Source organism: Saccopteryx bilineata, chromosome 4 (assembly GCF_036850765.1).
Source record: "Saccopteryx bilineata isolate mSacBil1 chromosome 4, mSacBil1_pri_phased_curated, whole genome shotgun sequence".
In the NCBI taxonomy this organism is placed as follows: domain Eukaryota; kingdom Metazoa; phylum Chordata; class Mammalia; order Chiroptera; family Emballonuridae; genus Saccopteryx; species Saccopteryx bilineata.
Window position 1 is genome coordinate 204,875,449 of NC_089493.1, and position 18,685 is coordinate 204,894,133.

An 18,685-nucleotide genomic window follows, 5' to 3' on the forward strand; every position below is an offset into this window, starting at 1 on the left:
CGCATGCGGGAGTCTGTCTCTCCCCGTTTCCAGCTTCAGAAAAATTAAGAAAAAAAAAAAAAAAAGTATTCTGTGAGAGCCATACAAAGACCCGTGTACCTTACGCATTATCCAATAAAAATTTGGTGTTGTCCCGGAGGACAGCTGTGATTGGCTCCAGCCACCCGCAACCGTGAACATGAGCTGTAGGAAACGGATTGTAATACATGAAAATGTATATTTTTAACATTTTTTTTTTATTAAAGATTTGGCTGCAAGCCAGATTCAGCCATCAAAAGAGCCACAGGTTCCCGACCCCTGCTCTAGACCTTGAGCAAGCTACCTATACAAGCTGCTTTTTTTTCTTTCTTGTGCTCTTGAAGAGTGGTGGTGATCTTCAGTAGCCCCACGGCCCGCGGGGCATCTGCCTGAACTGGGGCGGGGAGGGCTCGGGGAAGTTGGCACGGGGACGAGAAGCAGAGTCCGGGCCTCAGAAGCTTCGTGGCGAAACTTTTTGACGCCTTCTATTTAAAGTAGCGGGGCTCTGCCCCCCCCCCCCCCCTCGCTGGGAACCCGAGCCGCGCCAACCGGGCCAGAGGCGCAGTCAGAGGGAGAACAGCAGGCGCGGTGCGGGCGGGCGGCTTCGCTCCGACTCCGGCTCCAGGAAGACGCGATGGCGAGCAGCGACAGCACCTACGCCGCCCAGAGTTTCCTCGGCTCCGATGGAGACGAGGAGGCGACTCGGGGGTTGGAGAGCGATGAGGAGTCTGAGACCGAAGAGGAAGAGATGGCTACGGAGTCGGAGGAGGAGCCAGATGCCAGGTAGCGTGCGCCCTTGCTCGGGCGGGAATGCGCGCAGCGGTCCTGGGAACGGGGCATCCGCCGGCCGGCGCTGCGCAGCTCCACTCAGCAGTCTCGCTTCTCTAGCGCTAGTGCTCATTTCCTTCGACCCAAGTACTTGCTCTCTGGGGGCACTGCCCTGCTAAGAATTTACGGGTGAAGGTGCCTTCTGTCAGCTGGAGTGACAGGCGCGCCTGCAGGCGCAAAGTTCATCCCTCCCGCCCCCGCTTCCTCCTTCCATCACCCCGCCACCCTGCCCCCTCCCAGCCCGGCTCCGGTGACCTGCTGCTCTTGTTTATTTCTGAGAATGTACTTAGGGTTCTGCCCAACTGCAGAATGTGCAGAAATGCTGACTTTAGGCCCAGTGCATAGGAACAACCTTAAAAGCCTCATCTATAGGAGAGAGAGAGGGGTTTGGGGTGGGGGTAGGGGTGTTGAAGGCTACTCTGGAACCTTCCAATGACTGGAGGTATCGTGGATGGCTAGTACTGGGTTGCTACAAGGTACAGAAGCCCATAAATTCTTTGGAGAAAAGAAGCACGAGTTTCAGTAACCCTTGTTCTAAAACGCCTTTTTTTTGTGGTCCCAAATATCAATGCTTCAATGAATGTGAGTGCAGTTAGATAATATTACGGGTTTTCCTCTACCTGCATCTTCCCCTCCCCTCCCTTCATGGGGGCCCTGAAACGAGATGATTAGGCATCATCTCCTCTCTATTTAGATTTATTTCTACTTTTACATGTTCTCTCTGGGTACTAGTTTTGTCGTTTGTTTAGTCTGTCAGTGATGTCCCTTTCTATTTCTGTTACTATCAATAGGCCTACTTGATAGGTGACAGATGTGTATACAGCATTTCAGAATGTCCATCTAATCCAAAGTTAGAAGTGTTGCCCAACCAAAGTCAGCAGAGCTGAAGTTGAAAAAGCCCTAGACGGGCATTGATTAATGTGAATGGTCAGATTATCGGTCACATATTTACCAATCAGCTGTCAAGTGGGAAGCAGGCACATTCCCTGTCCTCAAGGACTTCATGGAAGAAGTTGAAGAGCCATATGGGGGGTATGACATTATGTAGTAAATAAGTGAGAGTGTGGGGAGGACAGACCATGAGTTCTGTGGAAGGTCAGAAGACTGTGTGCAGATCTGTGACCACTCTCGAGAAGAAGTGGTCATGACCTAGGCGCCTTAAAGAATGGGCAGCAGATGCAGAAAGGAAAAGCAGAAGAGGAAGCACCTGTAGGAAATGGAACAAGAAATAGGGACTGTTGAGAAGGGGAAATCTGTTGATCCCAGACTTTATAACCTTTTCCCCTTAATGGTGTGTGGGATCCTCAGGTTCTTGCCCAACCATAATTTACCCAGCCTCTCCTCCCAAGTATCGGAAAACTCATTTACTTTAAAATATGAGCAACCGACAGTGATTCAAAACACCAGTTTAGGGTTGCATTGCCCTTTGACAAAGGTCACATCTTCAGGTAAAGATACGATTTACCTGCAGTAAACTTAGGCTGCTCTGACTACAGATGGTAGAGCACCAGGGCCGGGGACCAGAGTGAGGAGAGTGGAGGGAAACACGAGGGAACAGGTAGGTATGGTGGAAGCCTTGAAAACCATTACATTTGTTTAAAATTTGGTTTTGGTGATATTGCTAATAAGAAATCAATAAATTGAACAGGATTTAGGAGATGAGACTGAAGTTATTGGAAAATTAGACTGATGGGCAGATTGGAAAGCTGGATGTGGGGAGGGCTCAGAGAGTCAGTAAGAGAGAAAGAAAGGAGATGTCTGGGGCTTGAACCACTGTTGGGGAATGGTCATGGGGCTGGTATCTGTAGCTAGAGGTAAGGAGAAATGTCAGTGGGGAGGAACACCTAGGAGAACTGGGAGGCCCCAGATTTCTCCTACCGCAAAGTGTTGTCAGGAACCAAACCATTTTGTTGTGTGAGTTTACAAATGTAGCCTAAAGTTCTTTTTTCTTCTGAGACTAGAGGTAAGAAGTTGTCATATTCTCTAATCAATTAGAGGTAAGAGCCTGACCAGGTAGGTGGTGGCACAGTGGATAGAGCGTTGGACTGGGATGCAGAGGACCCAGGTTCAAAACCCCGAGGTCACTGGCTTGAAGCCCAAGGTCGCTGACTTGAGCCCAAGGTTGCTAGCTTGAGCAAGGGGTCACTCGCTCTGCTGTAGCCCCCTGGTCAAGGCACATATGAGAAAGCAATCAATGAACAACGAGCAGCAACGAAGAATTGATGCTTCTCATATCTCTTCCTTCCTGCCTGTTCCTGTCTGTCCCTCTCTCTGACTCTCTCTCTCTGTCTCTATCAAGAGAAAAACAAAAAAAGAGGTAAGAATGATGTCCTCTCAGCTCTCCCACCAGAGTTGTACAGTTATGACAAGGCCTATTTACTTCGTGCCTGTTTCAGTGCTGTGTTTACAATTGTTTTCTGATTTTAGACACTTGCAGCAACACTGTGAGGTGATTTTCCAGTTAAAGATCGAAGAGATGGAAGCTTTGTATAATTTACTGAGGGTATAAAGCAAGTAACTGTAAAAACCAAGATATGAGCCTGGGTCTGTTTACTCCAAGCTACTTCTAGATCAGGGGTCCCCAAACTTTTTACACAGGGGGCCAGTTCACTGTCCCTCAGACTGTTGGAGGGCCGGACTATAAAAAAACTATGAACCAAATCCCTATGCACACTGCATATATCTTATTTTAAAGTAAAAAAACAAAATGGAAGTAGTACTGTACGTGAGCGACACTGCGCTTTGCTCACTGACCACCAATGAAAGAGGTGCCCCTTCTGGGAGTGTGGCGGGGGCCAATAAATGGCCTCAGGGGGCCGTAGTTTGGGGACCCCTGTTCTAGATTTTTATTGCCTCTGTTCCTTACTGTAGGTGAAACTTGAATGACTCCAACTAATTGGGGGTTATTAGAAGAAATATTAGAGGAAAAGTAAAGACTTCATTTCTTTGGATACTAGTGAGAATTTTTCCCTCTTTTTGAATGGAGAGATTTTTACCCTTCTTATCTCTGCATTTTCTCAAAAGTCAGAAACTCTCAGAAATTGAATTACAAACTGATTTTTTTAAAATTCAGAGACACATAAAAGTAAATAAATGGAAAGAGCCCAAGTAATAATAAGAGGATTGATTATTGCATCTATTTATTGTGATATTAAGCCATTATTAAAATGCTATTTATGAGGATTTCAAACAAAATAGATAATGCGTTATATGCATATTTTAAAATACTGCTTAAATTAGAATGATCTCATTATAAAATAAAATATGTATTGGAAAAAGGTGTTAAAAGTTAACATAATAAAGAATATAATAAAGGTTAATGTAAACTTTAGTAACCTTAAGGTTTTACAAGGTTAATAGTGGTTGTCTCTGAGTCATGAGATAATTGTTGATTCAAGTTTTTTCTCTATATCTAGCTGTATTTTACAGTTTTTCTATAATCAGCAGATAATGCATTTTATTCTCAGAAAATATAAATTATATGTTTAAAAATTCAAAAGGTACAAAGTGCAATCTGCTTGTAAGTCTCTTTTTTACCTTTTCAGGAATAATATATACTAAATTTATCTATAGCTATCTTTCTGAATCAAGGGGGGAAAACCCTTTAATTGTAAAAATGCTTTTCTAGTGCAGGAAAGCTCACCATTACCCATGCCAGTACTTACGCTGGACCAAAGAAACAACTTTCTGCTCTATCATTTACTGATATGAATCTGATACGTAGCATGAAGAGCCCTGACTGTGCATCCTGTTAGCCATTCATCTATCATGGGCAAATTCCCTATCCTCTCTGAGTCCTAGTTGTCTCATCTGTAAAATAGTAGTAATCATTCCTATTCATAAGGTTGTCAGAATGAAATAAACTCTGTGAATGTGTGTAAGCATGCTTGGACTTTTGTAGGTTCCCAGTAAATTTTAGTTTCTTATATCCCTTCAGATAACTTATTGGCAGCAAAGCTTTACCTGCTGCCCACCATTCATCAACAAAGGGCGAGGGGTAGTCTCAGTTTTCAGTATCGAGAATGATCCTATTCCACTTTGGCTGCTGGAGGCAGGGTGCTGAACGTAGTGGAAAAGGGGGTGAGTGGCGGTAGATGAGTCTAGGAAGCAGTCGGGTGGAAGATTATGTGGGGTTTTGTAGGCCATGGTGAGGACTTCAAACTTTATTCTGAGTAAAATAGGAAGCTATGTTTTATCTACCACTCAGGGTTTTAAAAAACAACAAAACATGATAACTGCAGTATTCCCTTAAATAGCAGTGCCATACAGTCATATATTTAATATTGATAATATGTATTGAATACCTACTATGTGCCAAAATGCTGTGCTAAATATTTCAAACTCATGATTTTCTTTGTGGAGGAAGATATGTAAATAGACACTGTTTTTGTTTATTTGTTTTCTAACTGTAGACCCACGAAGCCTGACTCTTATATAAGTCTTTCCCATAGATGACTTAGAAATTTTTCAGTATTTTTTGTTTTGGCTCATTTTCTGCTGATCACAGAGGATTTTTGCCATAGCCATACCCAAGACTTAAAAATCACCTTCAATTGCAACTTTGTCAGTGTTGGTAAAAGATAAGTCTGTCTAGGCTGATAGAACTAAAATTATTAGTCACATTTAGATTTAACTAATTATTGTAGGAAAACTTCTGGAAGGTGAAGGGAGTTTGTAAATAGTTTTTGTTATCAGAACAGAGCACTGTTTCCATATATCTATTTATATATCTCCCCCGGCTGTGCTTACCTAGGTGTTTTGACAAGTGTGCTATTTGAGCCAGCCCCCTTTTAAGGTCAGCAGAAAGAGCTGAGATAGGAGGGGTGACTGCTCAGGATGCCGGAGACCGGAGACCGAGGGAGGAGAGGATTAAACAGAGGTGCTTGTTGGTGGCCAGAAATTGAAGAGCTATTTAAGTCCTGACTGCATGGGTATTGCATGCCCTTGATGAGACTTTGACTCAATGTAGGGGATACAGTAAGAGTCGTAATTATTTTTTCCTTTAAAACAGCAGACCTACCTAAGTGTAGAACATATGGACTGATAAAATTTTGCAAAAAAAAAACCCCTTATATTCCTTGGATATTCTGAACCTACACTTAATGAATGCTTTGACTCAATTGGACAAGATAACCAAATTCTCCTTTCTACCAAAACTTAGAGAATCAGGTTTAAGAGACTAGATATGATTTGTACTTGAAATAATAAATCTTTGGTTTAGTCCAGCATTATCCAAAAGAAATAAAATGTAAGCCACATTTATAATTTTAGGTTTTCTAATAGCCACATTTTAAAAAAGTAAAAAGAGGTGAAATTAATTTTAATATTTTATCTAACCCAATACCCAAAGTATTATCATTTCAACATGTAATCAATATAAAAGCTATTCATGAGGTATTTTTTTTTCTCTTTTTTTTCATTTTTCTGAAGCTGGAAACAGGGAGAGACAGTCAGACAGACTCCCGCATGCGCCCGACCGGGATCCACCCGGCACGCCCACCAGGGGCGACGCTCTGCCCACCAGGGGGCGATGCTCTGCCCATCCTGGGCGTCGCCATGTTGCGACCAGAGCCACTCTAGTGCCTGAGGCAGAGGCCACAGAGCCATCCCCAGCGCCTGGGCCATCTCTGCTCCAATGGAGCCTTGGCTGCGGGAGGGGAAGAGAGAGACAGAGAGGAAAGTGCGGCGGAGATGTGGAGAAGCAAATGGGCGCTTCTCCTGTGTGCCCTGGCCGGGAATCGAACCCGGGTCCTCCGCACGCTAGGCCGACGCTCTACTGCTGAGCCAACCGGCCAGGGCCTCATGAGGTATTTTATATTTTTGTGCTAAGTCTTTGAAATGCAATGTGTGTTTTACATTTACAGCACATCTTAATATCCCCATCCCCCATCTAGCTACATTTCAAGTACTCAATTGTCACACGTAGCTAGTGGCTACCATATTGGACAATGCAGACCTGATAATTTTTAGAAATTTATTAACTTCTCTGGATTCCACAGAACTGCTCCATTGATAATGAGTTCTATGTGCTAGGCCCATGCTAGGCACCAGGGACGTAAAGATGATTAGATGGCATAATTGCTTCTCTCAAGGAGTGCTCAGTCAGGTGAAGGAGAAGCAGTTAACTTCAACATAATTTTATAAGCAAGCACTACACTAAGTATTAACAAAGGGATAGAGAAAAGACATATATTCTTCTTAAGATTTAGATTTTGTAGAGGTGGCACTACAGCTGGACACAATATGTGGTTAGATACTTTTTTAGTTTCTGGTTCCAGCTCTTGTGCTACTTATTGCTGTTCTTTCTAAGCTTTCTTTTTCACATCCAGAATAACTCGGGGTTTCTTAGACTGAGAATATTTGTAGAACAAATAAATGAACAGATGAATTAATAAACAAATGAATGAGCAAGTGAATGTCATCCATACTCTTGCAAGAAGCAAATTTAGTTGGGATGTTGAACCTGTTAGATTAGGTAGAATTTTTTTGATTGTTGCCTGTTTGTTTACCAGGGATGAACAATGTCCAGTGACTCTGGAAACAGTAGCTTGGAGGGGACAGTGATAAGTACTGAGGGATTGCTCAATAGGGTGTCTGCATCACCATTCCCACATTCTGTGACTTGTCAGAAAGTCTCCTCTAGACAGACCCTTGAGCCAGATCATAGCTAGAAGGATGAGAATAGACTTTGCTTGTTGCCCAGAGAAAAATCCTCTGTTAGGCAATTTGGGTGTATTCAGTTCCAAGATTCCACACCCTAATCTGATAAAGTCCAAGATATGTGGGAAGATTAATTGATGCCTGTGTTCACTCTACCAAACTCTGAATGATCAAAGCCCTCTCATGGAGGCATGATGTTTTCTTAGTTTGGGTGTGCTTTGCTTTAAAAGAAAATCCACATGCTAACCAGTAATTTACATTTACCACAAATTTCCTCTTAAGGGCTGATTTCACTAAGGCACTTAAAACTGTTGATTTGTAAATGGAATTAATTTCCTCTTGTTATGGCTCAGTTAAATTAACATTTGTTAAGTGGAACTTAGGGTGCCTGATGGTGACCCTCAGTTCAACTAGAGAAATAGAAACAAAGAAGTTTATTACTCAGAAGTCCTAGAGGAAGTATAAGGCATAACTTGGGGAGCCACACAGGGAGGCCAAGGCAGAATACTAGCAGAGAGATTGACAGGTCCTGAGACCCATGCCTTTATAAGGTTCATGGATGGAGTATTTTGGGGTTCCCAGGCTATTGCTGGATAAGTCAATTCAAAGCAAAATGAGTGAGGTTTCAGTAAGCTCTATGGGGGGTGTCTTACTTAAGGGGCACACAAGTGGAAAGTGCTGGAAGGTAGTGTCGGAGAGATTGGTGATTACAAGGACTGTTAGAGAAGTCATATCAGGAACATTTGCTGTGGCTCTGCCGGTTAAGTAAGGTATGCACTTGCAGGGGGTAGTGCCAGCTTAGGACCCCCACAGGCCACTTGGCCAAACAAAATGGATGCAGAGGCAGCATGGAACAGCTTAGCTAAACTCGTGACACCTCCAGTTATAGAAATGCATCTACTGTAAAAAAAAAAGAGGTCCATTCATTCGACAGATACTTATCGAGGGCTTACTGTGTATGAAGCGGTGTAAATGGGGAGTGTGTGAACTTAACAGTTCCTACTCTTTCTCGAGCCTGGTCTCTGGAGAGGGCAGACATTTAACACACAATACCACAAGTAATGAGTAGTTGGAATGAATGCACCGGTGAAAGGAATTGGGTCTGGGGGGCAGAAGTAGGGGTCTACTTGGACCCTGGTCCTTCAAGTCCCAGTCCCTGAACCCTTCTTGCTCACCCCCGGGAGCTTTCTGTCAGCTCTGGGTCTGTCCTGCTAGCGCTTCTCTATTTGCCTACAGCAAAAGGTTTCACTGTCCCATGGCCCATGTCTGGCAGGAAAGCCTTGCTGCTGATGACAGTTATCCTCGAAGGGATGTTAGCATTCATACTCCTGACCCACTTATATTTCTGATGAGTGAACAGACACAGAGAAGGGAAGGGAAACCAGTGCTTACTCAAGGAATAGCTGCTGTATTTTAAGGACTGTCACTTGTTATTATGAGTAATTTTCATAATAGCTCTATGATATAGGCATTGTTTTCATCTCCATATTATGGAAGATAAAATGGAGGATTAGCAGTATTGAGCAGTTTACCTAATGTCAGACAGCTAGTAAGTATGCTAGTCTAATGGCAGATACACATACACATATACATACACACACACACATAGTATATACATATCTGGTCTTTATTAGCCAATTTCTTTCTTTTTGAGTATAAATTTACTTTTAAAAATAATTTCCTCTATTTACTTCTAATTTTAAAAGCAAAGCATAGAAGACCCAGAAAATCTATATAGTAGCTAATCTTGACCAGCACCTTAGTTATATTAAGTTGCCCTGTGGGCTCTGACTGACTGGCTCAGTGGTAGAGCATCAGCCTGGTGTGTAGGAGTACTGGGTTCGATTCCCAGTCAGGACACACAGAAGAAACGACCATCTGCTTTTTCACTCCTCCCCCTTCTCTCTCTCCTCTCCCACAGCCATGGCTCATTTGAGCAAGTTGGCCCCCGTACACTGAGGATGGCACCATGACCTCACCTCTGGTCTAAAATAGCTCAGTTGCCAAGCAATGGAGCAGTGACCCAGATGAGCAGAGCATTGTCTCCTAGTGGGCTTGCCAGGTGGATCCTGGTCAGGGCTGATGCAGGAGTCTGTCTTTCTGCCTCCCAGCCTCTCACTTAATAGTAAAAAAAAAATGTTTCCTAATATGTAATAGAAAGAGTATCTCTTATGTTTAAAAATAGACATTAGGCAATCCAATGTGATTAGTTTCATAATGTCAAACATAGCAACATCAAAATAACTTCTCTACATGCTCTATGGGATCATATGATAACTGTTGAATAGGTATTTACCATAATATCTATAAAATTTAGATCCAGTGTTTAATAGATGTAATTTGTGTTAGACTTAACATAGTGCACTTTGAATCTTCATATCTAGTGCTTTTTTCCTTTTTTTTTCCAAGAGAGAATGAGAAGAGAGTGAGACAGCAGTCTTTGCCTCTTCTTGGAGTTTTGGGGTCTCCAAGAAGGACTTCAGTAAATCACCTCTTCATCCAGCACCATTTTGAGCATGAAGCAGGCTCCAGTGCAAAAAAACCTGACAGGATTGAAAAGACCTGGGTTATCATCCTGGCTCTGTCACTTACTAACTCTATGTTTTGGGACAAGATACTTAACCTCTCTGCATCTCTACTACAGCTTTCAAGGCCCTACATAACCTGCTTACCTCTCTTAGCTTGTCTCATACCATTTTGCTACGTTCACTCCATTCCAGCCATTCTTGGTTCTCTCTGAACCCCCAGCACACCAGCCTGTTCCTGCGTCCATGCCTTCACCCTTGTCATTTTGTCTTCCTGCCTGAAACTCTTCGTCCCCAAATTCACTCTTCAGGTTTCTAAGTAAATGTTGTTACTGTTCTAAACTCCCTGAGCCTGACCCTTGACACTTTAAAAGGCCAAAACTCCAAATGATCAGAGCTTAGAGTAAGGAGAGGTTTATTAATTGAGAAGGTACCAATGGAGAAGATAGAAGATCTAGTTAGTAGTTTCTGAAATCCATCTTAAGAAGGTACAGAGTTCAGGTTTCTTTTGTGTCAAAGAAAGGAAAATGGGAAGGACTGTTCCAAGGAAAGCTCAAGTCCCAAGAAGAATTCCTCTAATGGTTAGCATGTCTAAAGCCAGAGCTACCAGCCAGAAGGCCATGGGAACAATGCAGGATTGGATAAGATGGAGTCAGAGACGGAGCATTTCATTCTTTTACGATGTCACTTTTTTTTTATTCACAGAGACAAAGAGAGACAGAGAGAGGGATAGACAGGGACAGACAGACAGAAACAGAGAGAGATGAGAAGCATCAATCATCAGTTTTTCGTTGAGACACCTTAGTTGTTGATTGATTACTTTCTCATATGTGCCTTGACCATGGACCTTCAGCAGACTGAGTAATGCCTTATTCAAGCCAGCGACCTTGGGTCCAAGCTGGTGAGCTTTGCTCAAACCAGATGAACCCGTGCTCAAGCTGGTGACCTCGGGGATCTTGAACCTGGGTCCTCCGCATCCCAGTCCGACGCTCTATCCACTGTGCCACCGCCTGGTCAGGCTACAATGTCACTTTCTTAAAGAGCCTTTTCTCACCCACCCTGCCTAAGGGGCATTCTTCACTATTACATTACTCCCTATTTCACTTTGCTCTTCATAGCATGCATTGTTGCAAGCAAAATGATGAGACCTCGGTTCTTATCCTCTTGAAAGAAGAAATTCAGTCAAGAGACAAAAAAAGTGCAGCAAGCTAAGCAAGAATTGATTGGCCATGCAAGAATACCTCAGTAGGGGCTGAATGGGCAGCTCACTCAAGAGAATAAGTGCCCCAATTAGTTAAAGAGTTTGGGTGTATATGGGCTTTTATGTCCCAGATTTTTCCTGTTCAGTCTTTTCCAGCTCTTCCCTCTTGCTTAGCTGTCTATACTGTACTGAGCATGTGCTATGCAGCTGAGAGTGTATTAGGGAACTCATGACCACAAGTCCAGGTGTGTGAAGCCTGTTCTGGCTTAAACATTTATCTAGACCCTCCAGCTGTGCAGGAATGCATGAGGGCAATTTATCCCTTCCTCCTGCCTTTGCCTGTCCTGGCTGATGTCTAACTAGCTCCTTATCCTAACATTCCCCACACAAGAAACTGGGACCCAAAAGTTTTGGGGAAGTTGAAGGGTGATGGTCTGGCTTCTGTAACTTCTTCCTGCTATTGGTGGGTGTAGACTGATGGGTCTCAGCCTCTGGCTGACTGTACAGGAAAGGTTTAGGTAGGGTGGACCAGATACCCATGAGATCTAGGAGACTGTTTAGGTCTTCTATTGAGGGAATGGCTTGAAATTCTTTCATGACCATCACCTGAAGTTGGAGTGCCTGAATCCTGGATGAGATAAACAAATGAAACAATTAAGTATGCACAGGCCAAGAAGTAACAGAAAGAGGCTTGATGCTAAGGGGCCTAGTAGAAGAAAAAAACAGGTCAATTTGGGAAGCATATTTTGTATAGAGTCCCAAACAGTGTTTTCAGTGCCCTGTTGGCTGTAGGTGTGTAGTGGTATTTATATAAAAGCAGCAAGAGGTGTTTGCTATAGCACAAACTCCACCTTGTGATGACAGGAAGTAGTCTAGAGCTATGCGGTTATCTAATGTCATTTTGGCAAGCGAGTCTAAAGACTTTGAAAGCAGTTCGAAATTCTTCCCTCATGCGCAATGACCGCCATGGACACAGTTATATTCTTTGCAGTTATGGTATTATGTTATTCCACTTGCAAGTCCTCTAAGACTGCGCATTAAGTCTATACCACCTGCAACTGCAAGTCCAACTGAACATTTCTTTTGACTGCATATTGGAGTAAATATTTGAATATTCTTTGTTGAGGGGATAACATAATCTACTGCCCAGGACCTTGGGTTAAGGCATTGTAAAGCAAATACCCTCTTATGAGGTTTTGCCTAGAAACATGAACCCCTGTGGTATGCATAAATATTCAGCTTGTTTTTTAATCAGTGGGATTAAGACTGAGTGATTTAGCCACTGTTGTATATTAGGTAAGGCATAGAGGTCACAGTTAAGATAGTTACTTCTCAGGATTGCATTGCCTTTCAAAAAGTGGATTATCTGGTTCCATTTATTTATTTATTACTAGGCCTTGTGTGGTGTCACTGCACATACTGATGATATTATTAAGTGGTTTTATGGTGTAATTGCTGGCATTCTGCCCAGTATTAATTTTTTTCCCATTACAAGTTCCTTGAAATGATGTCCCATCTTTGAAGTATGGCATTTTGTTGTGGGTTACATGTATATCGAGTATACTTTCTACCAAATTGGATTGTAATGAGTCTCCTACACAATTAAAAACTCTAGTGGGGGAAAGTTAGCATATAGATTAGTGTAAAGGAGGGTGGTTAGGGCTCAAAGCACCAGTGCTTAGTGATGTTAATCGGAACTGTAGAAACTTGAATAACTACATTGGGTAGACAAAGGCACCGATATGGGTGATTTAGAAGTATATCAGTAGGATCAGAGGGTTGTCCTAATACAGTATCCTGTGCTCCTGGAGTACATTGTTGGTGACATACCCAACTGTCGGATTTAGACACCTGTGATAATATCCCTTGGGTTGTCAAGAAAAGACTTATTCTGCCAGGTCATAGCTTGAGATGGATAGAACTGAGTGATAATAACTAGTAAAGACATATACATGTTGACTTGCCCCCTTTTTAAACCCACTGGGAAGTACTCCTTTCCTAGAGCCTTGGAGTGTTTACAAAACAGTATGAAAATTGTAAAATGAGAAAACTCACAGAGAATCCTATTCACCACTTATTCATTACTTATCCTGCATCGGTGGTTTTGTTTTCCTTTTTGTTAAAAAGAAACTTAAGGTCCTCCACGGGTTCACTGATCCATTCAGATTTTTCCTCTTTTGCCTGCTCTTCTGGCTCCATGTGACAGTAAGGCTTTTCCTCCAGCTGGCAGTTCCGGTTACTTTGATGGCTGGAGGGGTGGAAAGCAAGACAACATACGGTCCCTTCCATAGGATGTGAGTTGAGATCTGAGAGATCCATCCCTCCAAGTTTTAATAAGGACCTGGGAGCCAGGCTCATATAAAGAAGAGGTATTAGCAGCTGTGAGGCTTATTTGGTGACCATAATCTTGTAAGGTTTGTTGAAATTTGGCTAGCGATATGCAATAGAGAGTGGCGTTAGCTATCCCTTCATCGAACAGTAGTAGGTCAGAGTAAAGGAGGGTCTCCCATGTAGGGCATCAAAGGGCTTCACTGGAGATGAGTGGTCAGGCTGGCTCAAGTCCTTAAAAGAGCAATAGGAAGAACTTGCAGCCAGTTTTGTTTGGTTTCTAGGCAGAGCGTGTTAATGTTTCTCTGAACAGTCTGATTTGCCCTATCTACTTTTCCTGAGGATTGAGATCTGTAGGCTTTGTGCCAGTTGACCCCAAGAACCTTACAGACTTCCTCTGTAATATGGGAGGTAAAGGAAGGTCCATTGTCACTTTGTAGTGACTTCGAATGGAGGAACAATTTACTTATTTATTTTTCATTAAAATTTTTTTTTTACTTAGAAATTAAATTTAATTCAGGTGAACATCTTTATAGCATTTGAACTGTTGATTGTATTGTGTGCCCATCACCCAAAGTCAAATCATTTTCTGTCATTGTATTTGTCCCTCTTTGCTTTCCTCCCCCCCATGCCCCTCCCTTGATAACCCTTAACTTTTATCTAGGAGGAATAATTTATTTTAGAAGCCTGACTATATTTTGGGCCCTATCTGTTCTGGTGGAAAGACTTCTATCCAACCAATAAGTGTTAATAAAGACAAGTAGATATTTGTGCCCTTGACATGAGGACGTTTGAGTAAAGTCAACTTGCCAGTCTTACCCTTGGTATATTCCTCTCCTCTCAGCTGGTCTTATTAAAGGAAGAGGCCCTGATCCCTGGGGAATATTTATAGCATACAGGGCACAATTTTGACAAACCTACTGGATGGTTTTTTTTAGGCCCTTTCCAGTAAAAAGGCATTGGCAGACTCTCTAATTTGTCCCTTCCAAAGTGGGAAGAGTCATGTAGCCCTCTAATAACCTTCCATTGTAGAGCTTTTGGAAGGTGAGTGAGATCTTCCTGCTGGGTCCAGCCCTGAGTATTTTTAGTATATCCATGTTGTTTGGCCCAATTAATTTCCCCTTGGGTATACCGAGAAGTTGGGGTTTCCTCCCAGCCTGTTGGAATTAAAGGCCCTAAAAGGGAACTGTGAGCAGAAACTGCTTTTCTAGCAGAGATGTTGGCAAACTTATTTCCCTGAATTATTCATCTGCTCCTTTCTGATGTCCCTTGCCATGTATAACTACTGTTTCCTTGGGTAAGTTTATAGCTTGGAGTAACTTGAAGATCTGAAGCCCATGCTTGATAGGGGCATCTCTGGCTGTGAGGTATCTTCTTTCTTTCCAGATAGCAGCATGAGCATGGGGTACTAGAATTGTGTATTTAGAGTCATTGTAAATATTCTTTTTCCTTCCCCTAGTTCAAGGGTCCTTGTTAAGATGATCAGTTTAGCTAACTGGGCAGAAGTCCCGGGAGACAAGGCTCAGGCCTCAGTAACCTGTCATGGTGTGACAATTGCACACCCAGAAGTAGCTACTCCCTTCAGTGAACCAGACTTCACCCATATTATCTAGAGGCTTGTCCTTCAACTCTCTCCTGTTAGCGTAAGTTTGGTTAGTGTTTTTACTGCAGGAGTGGAGGGGCTCCTTGTCCTCTGGATTTAGAGTGGAACAGCTCTCTCTATCTTGACCTTGGGTTTTTCTAACATTAACATTTAGTACTTTAGTATCCTGCTACCAGCCAGGGGCTCTAGGAGGGAGTTAATTTGGTGGGGGGTATAAAGAATGATTTCTTGTCCAAGAGTGATTTTGGATGCCTCCTCAGCCAGCAGGACTGCTGCTGCCATTACCCTAAGGCAGTGGGGCCATCCCTGTGCTACTGGGTCCAGATTCTTGGAGAAGTATCCAATAGGTTGTTTAACCTTAGAGTTTAGGTTAAAACCCCTAAGGCTACCCCTTGCTTCTCAGTTACAGACAGGGAGAAAGGTTTCTCTGGATTTGGCAGACCAAGAGCAGGTGCCTCCATAAAAGCTGTCTTTAGTTGAGTGGTTGCCTGTTCTTGTTCCCTGTCCCCAGGCAGAGAATTCTTGTCCAGGCTCTGATCTGAAAGCCTGATATAAAGGTTTTGCTATTTCCCTGTATCCTAGGATCCATAGTCCTATACTGTCAGTCAGAGAAATGCTCAGAGCTGCTTTCAGGTAGTGCGAATTGGGATCTATTGTATGGCCTGCACTCTTTCTGGGGATAACCTTCATTCTCCACTGGTGAGAATGAGTCCCAAATAATTTACTCTTTGCTGTAACATTTGTACCTGTCTCTAATTATCTGTTATCCATGTTCAGCAAGAAAATTTAGAGTTCTAGTGATATGCTGTAGGCCTAGCTCTTTGGTGGGGGAATGCATGAGTGAACCATCGACATATTGAATGACCTGGCCACCCCCCTCAAGGGATAAGTCCTTCAGGTCCCTTGCCAAAAGTACTGTCCAGGTAAGTTGGTGTTTTATTTGTTGTTCATCTGTCTATGCAAAAGCAAATAAAAATTGGCAAGATGGGTCTGATGGAATGCAAAACAAGGCATCCTTAAGGGCCAACACAAAAACCATTGCATCTTTGGGGAAATTTCTCTAGGAATTGTATATGGGTTGGGAACCATTGGATGAATGGATATTACGACCTCATTTATGGCTCTCAAGTCTTAAACTATTCTATATTCCTTGTTTTTCTTTTTCTTTTTGTTTACAGAGACAGAGAGAGAGTCAGAGAGAGGGATAGACAGGGACAGACAGACAGGAACGGAGAGATGAGAAGCATCAATCATTAGTTTTTCGTTGCGCATTGCAACACCTTAATTGTTCATTGATTGCTTTCTCATACTTGCCTTGACCGCGGGCCTTCAACAGACCGAGTGACCCCTTGCTCGAGCCAGTGACCTTGGGCTCAAGCTGGTGAGCTTTGCTCAAACCAGATGAGCCCTCGCTCAAGCTGGAGACCTCGGGGTCTCGATCCTGGGTCTTCCACATCCCAGTCTGACGTTCTATCCACTGTGCCACTGCCCAGTCAGGCTTGTTTTTCTTTTTGACTGGCAAAATTGGTGTGTTACAAGGTAAGCCAGTAGGGGAGACATTAATCCCAGAGCCAAAGAGAAAGTTATTCGCATGCCTAATTTGTTTAAAATATCCCTCCCATGGAGGTAAGTGGGCTTTCTGCTATTACTAGAAATTGGTGTGAGAATGTAATCTGGCCCAGAGACAACATAGAGGCAGAGTAAATCTTTTTTGGGTAGGCACCCCGTTCACTTTCATCACCTGGCTAGTCTGAGAGGAGAGCTGTTCAGAGTAGGAGAGTAGCACAGAGTAGGTGGCTTTCTTATCTAAAAGAAAACTTATGGTCCTATGTGCCATGTCCAGGGTTACCCTTGGCTCTGTCCCTTTAATTATAATAGTTGATTCAAGAGCCAGCCAGGGTGTAGGGAGCCCTCAATTCAAGGACAACACAGCCTGAAATTCCAACCTGGGAGCCCTCTGGCCCTCAGGGCAGTCCTGCTTCCAGTGGTCAGATTTCTGGCAGAGGGGACAGGGCATAGGGGAAATTTCCCCCTGCCATGGCCTTCTCTTGCTCAGTGTCCAATCTGCCCACAGCACTGGTGGTTACTGGGAGGGGCCTGCTTTGTGTTCCCGAGAGACAGGTGGCCTTGTCAGGCAGCTAGGAGCTGTGCCTGACATTTCCTTATCCAGTATTCTCTTCTCCTCTTCCTGGTCTCAATTATGAAAGACCAAGGTAGAGATGCCTTTCAGATTTCAGGGAAGGGGGTGCCTGGCCCCATTCCTAATTTTTGGAGTTTCCTTCAAATGTCAGGAGCAGCTTGTGTTAAAAGCCAATCCTTCATAATCATATACCCTTCAGGAGAATTGGGATTAAGATTTGTACATATATTATGAGGGTCTCCCACTGCCTTTCTGTGAAGTGTTGCGGTGTACGGGCGTAAGTCTGGAGTTGGCGAGGAGGCTGGCTTATATTTCTGAGAGGTCTTTTCCCATCACTCTATTTATTTCCTAACTTGAGAAATGCCATGGGGGTGGGACTTCATTGGTTACACAGTGTATCTTGTTGCATGAATGTTTTCTTGCAGCTGGTGGGGCACATAGAGCAACTTTCTCGTGTCCATGACCTGCTTATCCTGTCACAGGAGTCTTCTAGTGACAGTGAGCACTCGAACAGCTCTTAGTGCGCGAGCATGCCTGCGGTGGCACAGTGAATAGTGAGGGAGACGAGACAACAACTCTTGCTAGAGGAAAACAACCTTGTCGGCAGGTCAGCCTGAGTTTAACTCCAGACATGAAGAAAGGAAGAAATGGGTAGAAAAGACTATCCTTATAGGCAAAAGGCAAGTATAGCTCTCTCTCTGTTGAAACTAGTAACCTACAGGGGAGAGCTGCAGGAAAGGGTCTTGTGTACCTTTACAGTGTTCCCAGGTGCATGAACATTGTCTTTCACCTAGTGCAAACTTCCCCAGTTCATAACCAACTTATCCTGTCATGGAAGACTTCTAGTGGCAAGCGCCCTAATGGCTCTTAAGCACTCAACCTGTGTTCACGGTGGTGGTACAGCACTCTGCAGAGAGAGAGAGAGAAAGAGAAAGAACAAGAACCTCATGGCTGGGTGAGAAGATGCAAGGAGGGAAAAAAGCACAATTAGCACAGTCAGTCAGGTCCTTCAAGCTAAGGCAGCAAGGACAACGGTTTTTACCAGTAACGAGACGATTTGCGTCACAGCACCAAAAAGATGTTATCAATGAAACTCTGAGATCTCAGTTCTTCTTGGAAGAAGGAATTCAGTCAAGAGAAAAAGTGCAGCAAGCTAAGCAAGAATTTATTGGTTGTGTGAGAATATACTCAGAAGGGACTGAGTGGGCAACTTGCTTGAGAGAATGAGTACCCCAATTAGTTACAGAGGTTGGGTGTTTATGGGCTTTTACTTCTTGGATTTTTGTTCCCACTTTTCCAGCTCCTCCCTTTCACTTAGCTGTCACCTCTACTGCATGTGTGCTGTGCAGCTGAGACCATATCAGAGAACTCATGACCACATG

The 18,685-nt window shown here is 43.4% G+C and overlaps 1 protein-coding gene across 1 annotated transcript in view; it reads left to right on the forward strand.

Moving 5' to 3' along the window:
• The first annotated feature begins 263 nt into the window (after positions 1 to 263).
• Positions 264 to 18,685, forward strand: part of CMYA5 (cardiomyopathy associated 5) — a 146,153-nt gene continuing 127,731 nt past the window's right edge. The window contains exon 1 of the mRNA XM_066273653.1: positions 264 to 801. Coding sequence (XP_066129750.1) covers positions 653 to 801 — 149 coding nt within the window. The 5' untranslated portion in view covers positions 264 to 652. The remainder of the gene's footprint in view (positions 802 to 18,685) is intronic.